The sequence below is a fragment of the Vipera ursinii genome, assembly GCF_947247035.1.
Source record: "Vipera ursinii genome assembly, chromosome: 2".
NCBI lineage: Eukaryota > Metazoa > Chordata > Lepidosauria > Squamata > Viperidae > Vipera > Vipera ursinii.
The window spans coordinates 170,881,598-170,893,416 of record NC_139513.1 but is presented as its reverse complement, the minus strand read 5'-3'; the positions used below and the strand labels follow the sequence as shown (position 1 = coordinate 170,893,416).

General features: G+C 41.3%; 1 protein-coding gene across 2 annotated transcripts; it reads right to left on the bottom strand.

Annotated features, from left to right (window-relative positions):
• Positions 1-3,480: 3,480 nt before the first annotated feature.
• Positions 3,481-11,350, bottom strand: UBL4A (ubiquitin like 4A). Of its 2 annotated transcripts, XR_014491423.1 has the most exons (5): positions 11,218-11,350; positions 8,515-8,620; positions 6,919-7,124; positions 5,225-5,492; positions 3,481-5,060 (listed from the first exon to the last, which is right to left on the bottom strand). XR_014491423.1 is itself a non-coding variant. In XM_083354455.1 (4 exons), the coding sequence occupies exons 1-4, from the start codon at positions 11,263-11,265 to the stop codon at positions 5,382-5,384; spliced, it is 471 nt and encodes a 156-aa protein (XP_083210581.1). In that variant the 5' UTR covers positions 11,266-11,350; the 3' UTR covers positions 3,481-5,381. The 2 variants fall into 2 exon arrangements, 1 of the variants encoding a protein (XP_083210581.1); XM_083354455.1 differs by having other exon boundaries at positions 3,481-5,492.
• Between the last annotated feature and the right edge of the window lie 469 nt (positions 11,351-11,819).

The following is an 11,819-nucleotide window of genomic DNA, read 5'->3' as shown; positions in this document are numbered from 1 at the left end:
TAAAAACTAATAATAAAAATACTAGAAACAACAGTCCAGCATATCAGCTATCTGAAATGCTAACACCATACACACAACCTCATAAGTTTCAACAGTTTGCCATGTCTAAGTCAAGCTAAATCTTTTCAGTTGTTTTGGTCTCTTCCATGTAGTACCCGTTTTTATTTATTTAGATTAACTATAACCCTGTCAATCTCACCAGTGGGACTCTGGGCAGTATATAAAGATCAAATAGCATCAACAACAGCATGTAACCCATGGCACGCAAGGTAAAAACAGTAAACCTTAAGTCATAAAAACCTTCCCTACACATTTCTTAAGGCTGTAATCTGGAAAGCAGAATCTCTTATCATATTTTGCATTTTGTTATAGTCCTTCAAGTCACCTTGACTCTTGGTGACCACAAAAACAAATATCTGCAGTTTTCTTGCCCAGATTTCAGAAGTGGTTTGTCCTTGGCTGCTTCCTAAGGTTGAGAGTGAGCAGCTCAAGGTCATTGATTTATAAGGCAGAATTAGACTTGCTGTCTCCTGGATTCTAATCTAGCATTTTAACCTCTAGACCAAACTGGCTTTCATTTTACATTTTTGTACGGCATTTTAAACGCAGCAGTACCATAAATGTCTAACCAATTTAAGTTTTCCCTTGACTGCTATCTTCTTCATGATAGTGCTTATGAGTTGCTTGAGTTTTCTGTGTCTGACAACTTGTCTGTTGAATATGCGAACCAATTCCTTTGGAAATAAAATACTGTACTGAAGGCAATTATGATAATTCAGTCCCTGTTGGCCATGGTTTCTATGCCCTTGTCAACTAGCCTGAGATGCTGGGATCATGTACTAAGAAATTAAATGGAGGCTATGTCTGTGTGAACCAAGACAAGGTCAATGAATGAATAAGTGCAGAGAGATAAACAAGGTACCAAATCCACTTGAGACCAACCTACATTTTTCAAACAGTAGCTGTTGTAGTTTACATTTTCATGTTTCAAAATAAATCTGCCTTGATACCTAGGGATAAAACAGAATATAGGTTTTATCTCTTAACACCAATGTGTGTTATTTTTAACAGGAAAGCACCTTCAAAAGGCATTTGTCACTTTCCATTCTGAATCTTTGCCATTAAAAAACAAAATAAAAATCTTACTGGCATTTTAGGAACTATGCCAAACCATTTCTCATCATCTGATTTTTCTAGCTAGTTAGGATGATGACAAGAATCAACCCTGCTTGTCACTTGAGGCCAAGGATTTTCATAAGATTCCCCCAAAAAAACACATTATTCTAAGATATCAGTTTTCTGATTTTGGTATCTGTTCATCCATTACCATAATTCAGGTAACAAGCATCCACGTACGAATCCCCTTCTGAGGGAAACAGAATATATGAATAATAGGAAATGCTGGAAAGGTTTGCATTTGAATCATGTGAGACATTGTGCAAGTTCTGTTTGTGGCAATATTTATAATGGTCATTCACAAAAACGTTATTCATAGATGTTGCAGTTAAAATCAGTTCTTTATTACCAAATGTGTGAATTATGTTAGAATATATTAAGCCTGACAGAAAGTGAGTTGACACATTCTGTCTGCAGAGTTAGACCTGTGCAGATCACATTTTCAAGTCCTTACTGGAAACACAATGTGTGAAAGTGAATTTGTAGATTCCATGGATTTGACTTTGAAGTGACTTGAAAAAGTGACTTTCTGCCTCATCGAGTGAGTGATTTGGCATCAAAATAAAATTCTTAAAATCTGGGCCTTATTGGTGTAACAACCTAAACTGCTGGATTTTGCCTTTAATTTTTCTCTGAGCATATAAGCGTTTAGGATACAATCAAGGATCTTTTTGTGACTCCCCCCCCAACTCCAAAGGCTGAGCCAAATTTAGATTCAAAGTTAGTTTTCCAAAATAGATACCAAGGTTTCCCAAAATCCAGGAAAAGCTCCTACAGCTTGTGCAACTGAAGATGCAGCTACATACTTATAATTATCCCATCATATTTCAACTATTTTTAAGCCACCTTTTTTGGTCCCAGGATAAAATTGTCTCCGATTTCATGAACCCAGTACCCGCAGAACACAATTCTTATACAACTATATCATAGCACAATGAAAGGTCTGAACAAAAAGTGTAAGTTCCATTCAGAGTATTATTTAAAATGCTTCTACTTTTAATCAAGACACAAATGCTGTACCTCCAAACATTTTCAGCCATGTTTTTCATTCCTGCTGTGTAGATGCACCAGGGACTGAGTTCTAGTCCCGCAATAGTCATGCAAGCCAGCTGGGTGTCCTTGGACTATTCACTCTCAGCCCAACTCACCTTTTAGGTTTGTTGTTGTAGGGAAAATATGAGCAGGGTATGTTTGCTGCCTTAATTTATATCTAAAAATAATAAAGGCAGGATACAAATAAATGAATAACCCATCAGCGCAGATCTGATCTCAAAGTGCAGAGCAATCACAGCACACAGCACACTGCAGAGCAGGTTGTTTTGTTTCAGCAGGTAATCACTGTGAGTCATATAATATTAAACTAACCATTACATAGGAGAGTTATCTGGTAGACCAGAGGCCAAAAACTGGTCCTTTGAGGAAGAAGAGAGCACCCCAATTTCATTATGTGCACCACCTGCCTTCCACCCAGCCTCTAGCTCTTTATCGCATCCACCCAGTGAAATACCTCAAGACCGGTAACCCTTGCAGCTTTGATAAATGTTTCCCTTTGCACACCTCAGCTGCTCAATCCTGTACCAAAATTAAAACAATATGAATTGGACTGTGCAGCTGAATTGCATTAAGGGAAAAGTGTGGCTGCAACTAAACCAAAGCTGATTATTGGGGGGAAAGGTAGTAAAGAGCTGTCTGCTTGCATCTCATTTTCCGGGGGAGTAACTTAGTGAACTGATAAAACCTTGCTCTCTCTTCAATTTCTATTTTATCAAACTATACCTCTTCCTTTAAAAAAACAAAACTCCAAGAACCAAAAAATAACACAGGGTTATAGAGTCATGAAAAATTCCATACGTGGAAAGGTTAGTAAGTAGCACCAAGAGCAGGGGTTCCCAACCAGGGGTGCTCGCACTTCCTGGAGGTGTGAGATGATATTCCAGGGGGTGCGGAAACTTGGGTTTTCAAAATTATAGTGTATATGCATAATTTGTTGCCGTTATTTCAAACTTTTGTAAGGGGTGCGAGAATATATCAGAAGTGTTCTAGGGGTGGGGGGTATAGAGAAGGTTGGGAACCGCTGACCAAGAGTCTAATATATTTTTTGCCATTGGTTATGCTAGCTGGGCTAATGGAAGCAGAAGTTCAAATATTTGGATACGTTTGGATATGCCCAAACAAAGGAATATTTGGCTTAATGCAATAGCCTGGTTCAGGCAACACCTTTATCAATTGATTTTTTTCTCTCCCAATTTAGGGCTTTCTAGATGCTGGTGGCTGGATGGAGTCACTGAAGCAGTAGGTGTGAGCTTAAAGGGACTCCAGAAGATGGTAGAGGACTAGTCAGTATCGAACCTGAGATTATAATTAATACTATTATAATGCTACTACTTTTGACAGTGGTAACCTAAGGTGAAGACATTTTGTTGATATTCTGAATTGCCATTGCCACTGCTATTGCCAAATAAGCTATATACTTTACAAATCATCCACATGCAATCCTGCAGTTGAAACATAATACATGATGGATGGTGGAATACTAAGTGTTACTATTTCCCTTTACCACACATACACAAATCAAGAGTTCTTACAACTCCTGAATCTTTTTAATATTTACACACATATGCACACACAAAGCACACAACTGCGATACAGCGTAATTTCCCGTAATTTCCTAATTTAGGCATTCATAGCATCATATAATGACGTTAGATATTGTGGCAGGAAGAAGCAGAGCAATTTCCACCTCCCAGCGCCATTGCTCTAATCAAAAGCAGAGCTCAGTTCCTGCTGTATTGTATCGATTTCAAGTTGTGGTACTGAATGTTGCTGAGATTACAGCATTGTGGAAAACACCCAGCTCTCTTTTTCGTTTGGGACCCGACCTTAAAAAACAAGCGACATTGGAGGTACCTTACTGAGAGGTATAAAATCAAGCATGGCACGGACAGATTACTAAAACAGTCATAGTTCTAAAAGTGAGGTTGATTTATCAATGATTTACAGAGCAATCATAGTCACATTTTCATGGAAGGCTGGATACCATACTTTTGTCTGCTTCATTTAAACCATCTCCATAAGAATAAGAAAACAAACACAAAGAAATTCGGTAGAAGAGCTTTTTTCTTCTTTCACTGGAGTCAAGAATTACTTAACCAAATCCTGTCCTTGTATAACTCAGGAATAGGGATACGTCCATAAAATAAGGGGTCATAGACACAATCCTCCTCTGTATGGCTCATGATCAACTTGTAACTCTACCCCTTTTCGGGATCTGCAATAAAAAACACTGCCAGGTAAAGTGGGGAGGGCTTAGAGGGGGTTTGCTTTTAGCCAAGGCAGTAGATCTGCTTCTCTGGGGACATCTGCTGCCTTATTCTAACAATGCCTGAGCCCAACTTTCCCAAATTAGGAGCTCTCCTGATGTTGATTGGGAATTCTGGAAGTTGAAACCCTCCTCACCCATCTGGATTGCATTTAATTTGGGGAAGGGTGCTTTGGGCAATGAACCAGTAAATTTAAGTGTGCTCTGGATTGCAGTTGAATACCCTGCTACAAGGACTCAATTGATCTACCTAAGAAATATTAAACATACAGAAAATACGCAGAACTCTGCCAGTAAACACTGCTTAGCCATCTGATTAACATTCAGTTGTCTTGTTTCTTGAAACATTTAACAATCTAAAATATTTGACAAAGGTGTTCTTATCTAACAATGCTGATTAAACAGGGGACTCAGAATTAGCTCATACGTTATCAAATTAGCTCATACATAGTCATTCTGGGAGAATCTCCATGTTAAAATTTTGAAAAGTCATAATTCAAATTTATATTATTCAGATTTGATTTCCCGCCTGTAAGCTTCGGTGAACTTTATTGTCAGAAAAGCCCTTGAATAAAACAATAAAAAGGAATCTATTAGATGCAACCAGGCTTTGGGATTAAACAAGAAATTCAAAATATAAACAAAGCCATCGTCAACTGTAAATTTTCTCTAAAGAATGCCATTCTCCCACTTCTGTTGAACATACTAGACAGAACAGATTAATCTCACCTATCACCACTTTTAATTGATGGAGAGAAGTTACATAGGCTTCATGACCCTTTAACAGCAGTCCAGAGAGATCACTTGCATTAGGCCCCAAACTGGGCCCTGCCCAGGGGTTTACTGTCCAAAGTGATGAAGAGGGCTCAGTTCTCCAGTTCAGCAGCTAATCCAAAAAACCCATTTCCACAGCCTCAGCTACTTCAGGATGAAGCAAGCGTGTGGCTAAACGCTCTATGTCATCTAGACTCAGCAATCGAAGGCTCCGCTCATAATCCTAGAGAAGGGAAGAGAAAGAACTGAATAAAATTGTTGGGCGACGGCCAAAACATTTCCAAATAAAAACAGACAGGCAGGCAGGCAGACACACATTGGTATATGCATTAAGGCACAGGTGTCAAACTTGCCACATCACGTGACGTGTCGCGACGTATTACGACTTTTTTCGCATTGCCGGAGCTGGGGCGGGCGTGGCCTCCATATGATGCAACCAGCCTGTGGGCCGGCAGTTTGGCAGCCCTGCATTAATGCAAATACATTTAAAGCAACTGAGGCTGCAATCCTAAAATTCCCGAAAAGATGATCCAGGAAAGATTTTTTGCATTTCCTCCCCTGAGAACAACTAGGTGGCAGCACCTAGCTGATTTTGGCTGACCTTAGAAAACAAAGCAAGATTGAATTTGGTTAGCACTGAAATGGGAAATCACCAAGAAATACAATGGCTGAGTTACAACCATTTGTTCAGCCATCATTTGAAGATACGGCGGCACTGAAAAAAGCGACTTATGAATGGTCCTCGGTCCTCAGACTTATGATCATTTCAGTATTCCCCCACAGTCGTGTAATCACAATTCGGGTGCTTAGTAAGCAGCATGTACTTACAAAACATAAGCTTTGTTCATTTCCACATAGCAAAACCTGGATATTGTGGATGCTCTTGTGTTGGAACACCCTGAACCTGAATGTAGCATTGCTCTGCCATTGTATGAGATGTCTCATGCTCCACAATTACCTCATTATTATTACCTCACGTCTGGATAAAAAGAGGAAGCAGCTTGATGAGGAATTGGGCGGACAATTCTTGCCTGCTTTGTCTTACTCTAGTATGTTAAAAAGAACCAGAAGGTTGCTAAAGGCTGAATAAGGAGGGGAACAGACAGATTATTTTTCTGCTGTGTAGCAGCTCTTCTAATATTTAATATCAAGATGGATGACTATATGGCCTCTTTGCTATATTATGTAAAAAGCTAAAAAAAATAAAACATAATGCTATTCTTGAAATAGAGTGATAGATTTTAACACAGGAGACCTCAGTTAAAGTATGTCTGTCCTGCTACTATAATCTTCTCAGGCCAGACATTATGGTATGGTGCAAACATGCAAGATAAAATTCAAGAATAGGTTCTATGTATGAAGGAACCTATTTACTTACTGGCCTTATTTACAATTCTTTCCCTCATCCCAAATAATGCCCCATCTAATTCTTTTTTCCTGCTTTGCAGTGGACTATTGGGACTGATACCTCTCTTCTCAGAGGACTGTATTTGCTGAGTCCTTTCAAATCTATTCTAATACCCATGTAATATCTACACTGCGGTTATGCTGGCATGCCTGCAAACAGAGTTCCACAATGCCGTCAAGAGTTAAGAGATCAACTGCCTGTTCTCTCTTACACCCCCACCCAAACAGAAAGGAAAATCTACCTTCTGCACCTGCTCCAGCACTTTCTCAGCATCAGTCACACTGTAATGCCTGCTCAGAACTTGGGCCAGCATGTGCCAGATGGCTGAAGTCTGTGGGAAGCCAGCTCTGCTGCTAGGATCCTCAGGTGATGCCTTCTCCAAAGGCTTGATCACAAGGTTAAGCTTTGACTCAGGTACAATAGAGTAATCGGACAAACGGTGTTCATCTAGGAAAGATGGAAAGGGTTGCTAAGTGGACGGGAGCATAAGGCAATCAATTCAAAGCAGATCTAATAGCAGCCATCCTGCACTGAATAAATAAATCTTTAAAGCTTGGCTACATTACTGTGTCGGTGGAGAAAAACAACAGCTTAATACCTAATAACTGCAGATTCTGAGGACCAGAGGCATAATCATATCTACTTTCTATAATTTCAGATAAGACCTCGTGTTTGAACAAGTGAACGTTTGTTCTCCAAATCCATATAATAATTCTTTTTAACAAAACAGAATCAGGAAACTCTCGCTAGTTTTTGTCAAAGAGGAAAGCATTTACTCAGCTGCTTGCCGTTTATAAAAAGAGCAGGCATTTGCTATTATTCCATTTCAAAAAGCATATAAACCTCCAAAGGTCAGGCTCCTTAGATCTTAATGGACATTATGAAGTAAATATTTCATGAAAAAATATTTTCCATACTGTCACAAACGTCGACACAGAATGACACAGCAGAGTATCATTTGGAACTGGCAAATCAGAGGAGCTTCTGCTTTTCTCTGAAACATGCTGCCAGCCCATAAAACTCACTGTTGCACAGTACAGATCAAAATTAATAAAGATAACTGCTTATTAAAAAGAATGATACAAGAAACTGTGTAATCAGAGCAACTTAGTAGGATGATTTTAAGGGAAAGAAAGGCAAATATCAAGCTACGTAGCAAAGTTTTAGTTATTACAGATAAAAACTTTGTACAGAAAATAAGATTAAAAACACCAATTCTCTTACACATTCCTCAACACAAATGGTATTTAATATTTTTTATAAATACAGAAAACTTTATAAATATGAAAAGTTTGCATGGATTGCTACAAACTACAATATAAGCCAGGGATCAGCAAGATAGACCCGTGTTCCTGCTAAGGCATTACATTACAGTAAAATCTACAGGTGTTTACAGGATACGGTTAAAATACTGCAAGTCAAGAGGGCAGATGTGATAGTAACATGCCAACTCTGCCTGGTTTTTATGTGCATCATGGATGCAACACAAAAAAAGAGGCAGAGCTTCAATTGCACTAACACAGCCATCATTTGACCTCTTTCGCCACACTCCATTTATAGGAAAAGAACAGAACAACTATCAGAACAAGTTGCATTGGTAAATTTTTGAGACTGGTAGAAAGTGGGAGCTGCTACTCCCACATAAACCTGGGGAATTGTGTGCTAGTTTCTCCGTGTTCATACTTCTGTCAAACTGGGTGTCGCAGAAACTATTGATCTCATTCCTCTTTTTGATGTCTTTTAAAGCTTTTCTTTTTTTTTAACCTGCTACTGTCGATGAGCCTGACTGCTCTCTCTGCATCACCAACCGCCTTATGATTAATCATTCAGCACCCACCTGCCAGAGCTTTGCCTTTGAAAAGTAAGCGCTGCTGAGAGACTGGGACATTCAGCTTTTCTGAGACCAAACGTTTGAGAGAGGAGATGCGCTCATCAGGGGAGACCTGAGAAGGAAGAATATGGTCAGGTGAGACTAGGCCTTCAAAGAGAGTGCCTCAGTTTGGTATTTCAGAGAATACAAGTTATGATCAAAAAACTGAAAAGGGATTTGAGAAATGCTTTTTCAACCCCAGCTAGACACCCTAGCAATATTGCTGTTGTTAGTTGCGAAGTCGTGTCCAACCCATCGCGACCCCATGGACAACGTTCCTCCAGGGCTTCCTGTCCTCTACCATCTTCTGGAGTCCATTGAAGCTCACGCCTACTGCTTCAGTGACTCCATCCAGCCACCTCATTCTCTGTCGTCCCCTTCTTCTATTGCCCTCAGTCTTTCCCAGCATTAGGCTCTTCTCCAGTGAGTCCTTCCTTCTCATTAGGTGGCCAAAGTATTTGAGTTTTAGCTTCAGGATCTGGCCTTCTAAAGAGCAGTCAGGGTTGATCTCCTCTAGGACTGACCGGTTTGATCGCCTTGCAGTCCAAGGGACTCGCAGGAGTCTTCTCCAGCACCAGAGTTCAAAGGCCTCAATTCTTTGGCGCTCAGCATGGTCCAACTTTCACAGCCATACATTGCAACTGGGAAAACCATGGCCTTGACTATACGCACTTTTCTTGGCAGGGTGATGTCCCTAGCAATACATACCTAAGGATACCTATCTTTCAGCAGCTAGTCTAGTACATTTTCCCTGCTCATACAGTTGAGGTTAGTGCACAGAAAATTAGCAAATGCAACTTTTTTTCAGTATGGACATTTTCTGTAGAGTAAATCTGATATCTGTTAAATATTACTGGTGCTTTTCAGCTTAAGCCCCTGGTTATGTCCCCTCTGTGGGAGAAAATGCAAATTATGATTTGGAAATTTATGGGTAAAACTTCATTGCTCATTAAATATTGGAAACATTGGTGCATTTAACCTCTGGCTCTCTTCTGCTCCCTCTAAATCTCTAATTTGTTGACAGCAAATAGATATGGCCTTCCATTAAACAACTGGAGCAAGAACTACAAAGAACCTACACATGAAATTCTTAGGCAAAGAATATTACAAAATTTAATGTTTGAATATTTCAGTATGAAATACTCTGTGCTCAAGCTTGATTAAAACTGTGAAAATGCAAACTGCAACTGGCTGGCTAAAAGTAAGCAAATTTGGACCTGACCCAAGTAGTAGGTTGTATAAACTCCCTTAACAATTTTACTTAAGCATGGTAAGGAAGAGAGTGCTTTTCCTCTGTTTTAAACAATGACAGACTCTAAAGTCCTCTACTCTACTTGATAAGAGCGGAGTTTACAAGAGATTCAGAACCCAGTTCACGGAAAAGTATGGAGTTTGAATTTACTGATCTTCAAGGAGATGAAATAAGATATGTAAATGTGATTTCAAACTCATGGATTATGTGTGTGTAATACTGTTACTCTATTTTTAATTACTGTAGGCTCCCAGTCTGGTATTTGAGATGACCAGCTATATAAGCTGAAATAATAATAATAATAATAGGAAGAAGAAGAAGAAGGAGGAGGAGGAGGAGGAGGAGGAGGAGGAGGAGGAGGAGGAGGAGGAGGAGAAGAAGAAGAAGAAGAAGAAGAAGAAGAAGAAGAAGAAGAAGAAGAAGAAGAAGAAGAAGAAGAAGAAGAAGAAATAGTAATAGTAGTTGGAAGGGACCTTAGTGGTCATCTAGTCCAAGGGTCTTCAAACTTGGCCCTTTTATGACTTGTGGACTTCAACTCCCAGAATTCCTCAGCCAGCGTGCCTGGCTGAGGAATTCTGGGAGTTGAGGTCCACAAGTCATAAAAGGGCCAGGTTTGAAGACCCCCTAATCTAGTCCAACCCCCTGCTCAAGCCCTATACCATTTTGGACAAAAGCCTGTCCAGTCTCTTCTTAAAAACTTCCAGTGGCTATCACTGGCTAGTAGTCATAATGGCTGCCTATCCTCTTTAGAAACATTGGCCTTTCAGTGCCTGCTGCTTCTGGGCAACACAAAGCAGAGCGTGGATTCACCAGCATATCTGGTTGACAAGGGTGGGGGATAGGATGTGGGGGGCTCATCCCTTTGCAGGCTTCTTCTTAAGGCCTGAGGTGCAGGGTGTAAAGTAGGTAATGCATTAATGTCATCCAACCCGCAAATCCAGCCCAGCCCAGCCTGCCTTCTTCCTCCCTTGGGTGCCTGGGGTGTGTGTGGGGGTGTGGGGGTGAGGGTGTGTGTGTCTGTGTGTGGGGGGGTGGTCTTGTGAGATTTTTAATTTAATTTAATTTTAATTTTTAATCCACCAGGTCGTTAGCAGCTCGGGCCAAACTGCTCTTGAGATAAAACCTTGGGAAGGAAAGGCTCCTGGAGGAGGGTCAGGGAGGGTCTGATCTCCTCCCAGGAAGCACCCACAAGGAATCCTCGGAAAAGGGATGAGCGGAGGAAAAAGGATCGAGGCCCAGAACTGCTCCGAAGGGGCCCGCCTACCTCCGTCGCCCTACCTGCCCGGCCCAACGAGGGCCAAGGGGAGGCTCGCTCCCCCTCCGGCCGGACCCTCCAGGAAGCCCCCTGCCTCTACCCTCGGGAGAACCCCAGCGCCGATCCGCTGCCACCTCGGCCTCGGAAAGAAAGAAAGGGCTACCTGGAGGCTGCATTCCCGGCCCTGGAGCGCCTTCACCGTAAGTAACATCTCGGGACCCCGCAGCTCTGGAAGCCCAGCGGCTCCTTTAAGAGAATCATAGACAGCTAGAGGAACAACCAAAAACAGAGCGGTCCAGTAGTAGGGAGATCAACGCAACGCATTCCGGCCTCCTGTCTCTTACGTCAGGGTAGCATAGAGATACGGCGAGCAGAGGGGACGTCTCTATGGTCGGAAATAGAACTTCCGAGAGCCTTCAGCCGACCGGAAAGTGGAAAAGCCAACCCTTTCCTAAAGGAGAGTATGTCTCCGAAGTGATTAACTATAGAGAGGAAGTAATAGCGCTAGAGTAGGGGTAGGCAACCTCGGCTCTTTTATGACTCATGGACTTCAACTCCCAGAATTCCTGAGTCAGCTATGCTGACTCAGGAATTCTGGGAGTTGAAGTCCATGAGTCATAAAAGAGCCGAGGTTGCCTACCCCTGCGCTAGAGGGTTGCTTGTACGGTGAGAATGCTGTAAAGCGGAGAGTAGAACGTTAAGATGGAGAATCGCCTTTATATTAAGCCCCAGGTAGCGTTCCGAAGATGTTAATGAAATTTCGGA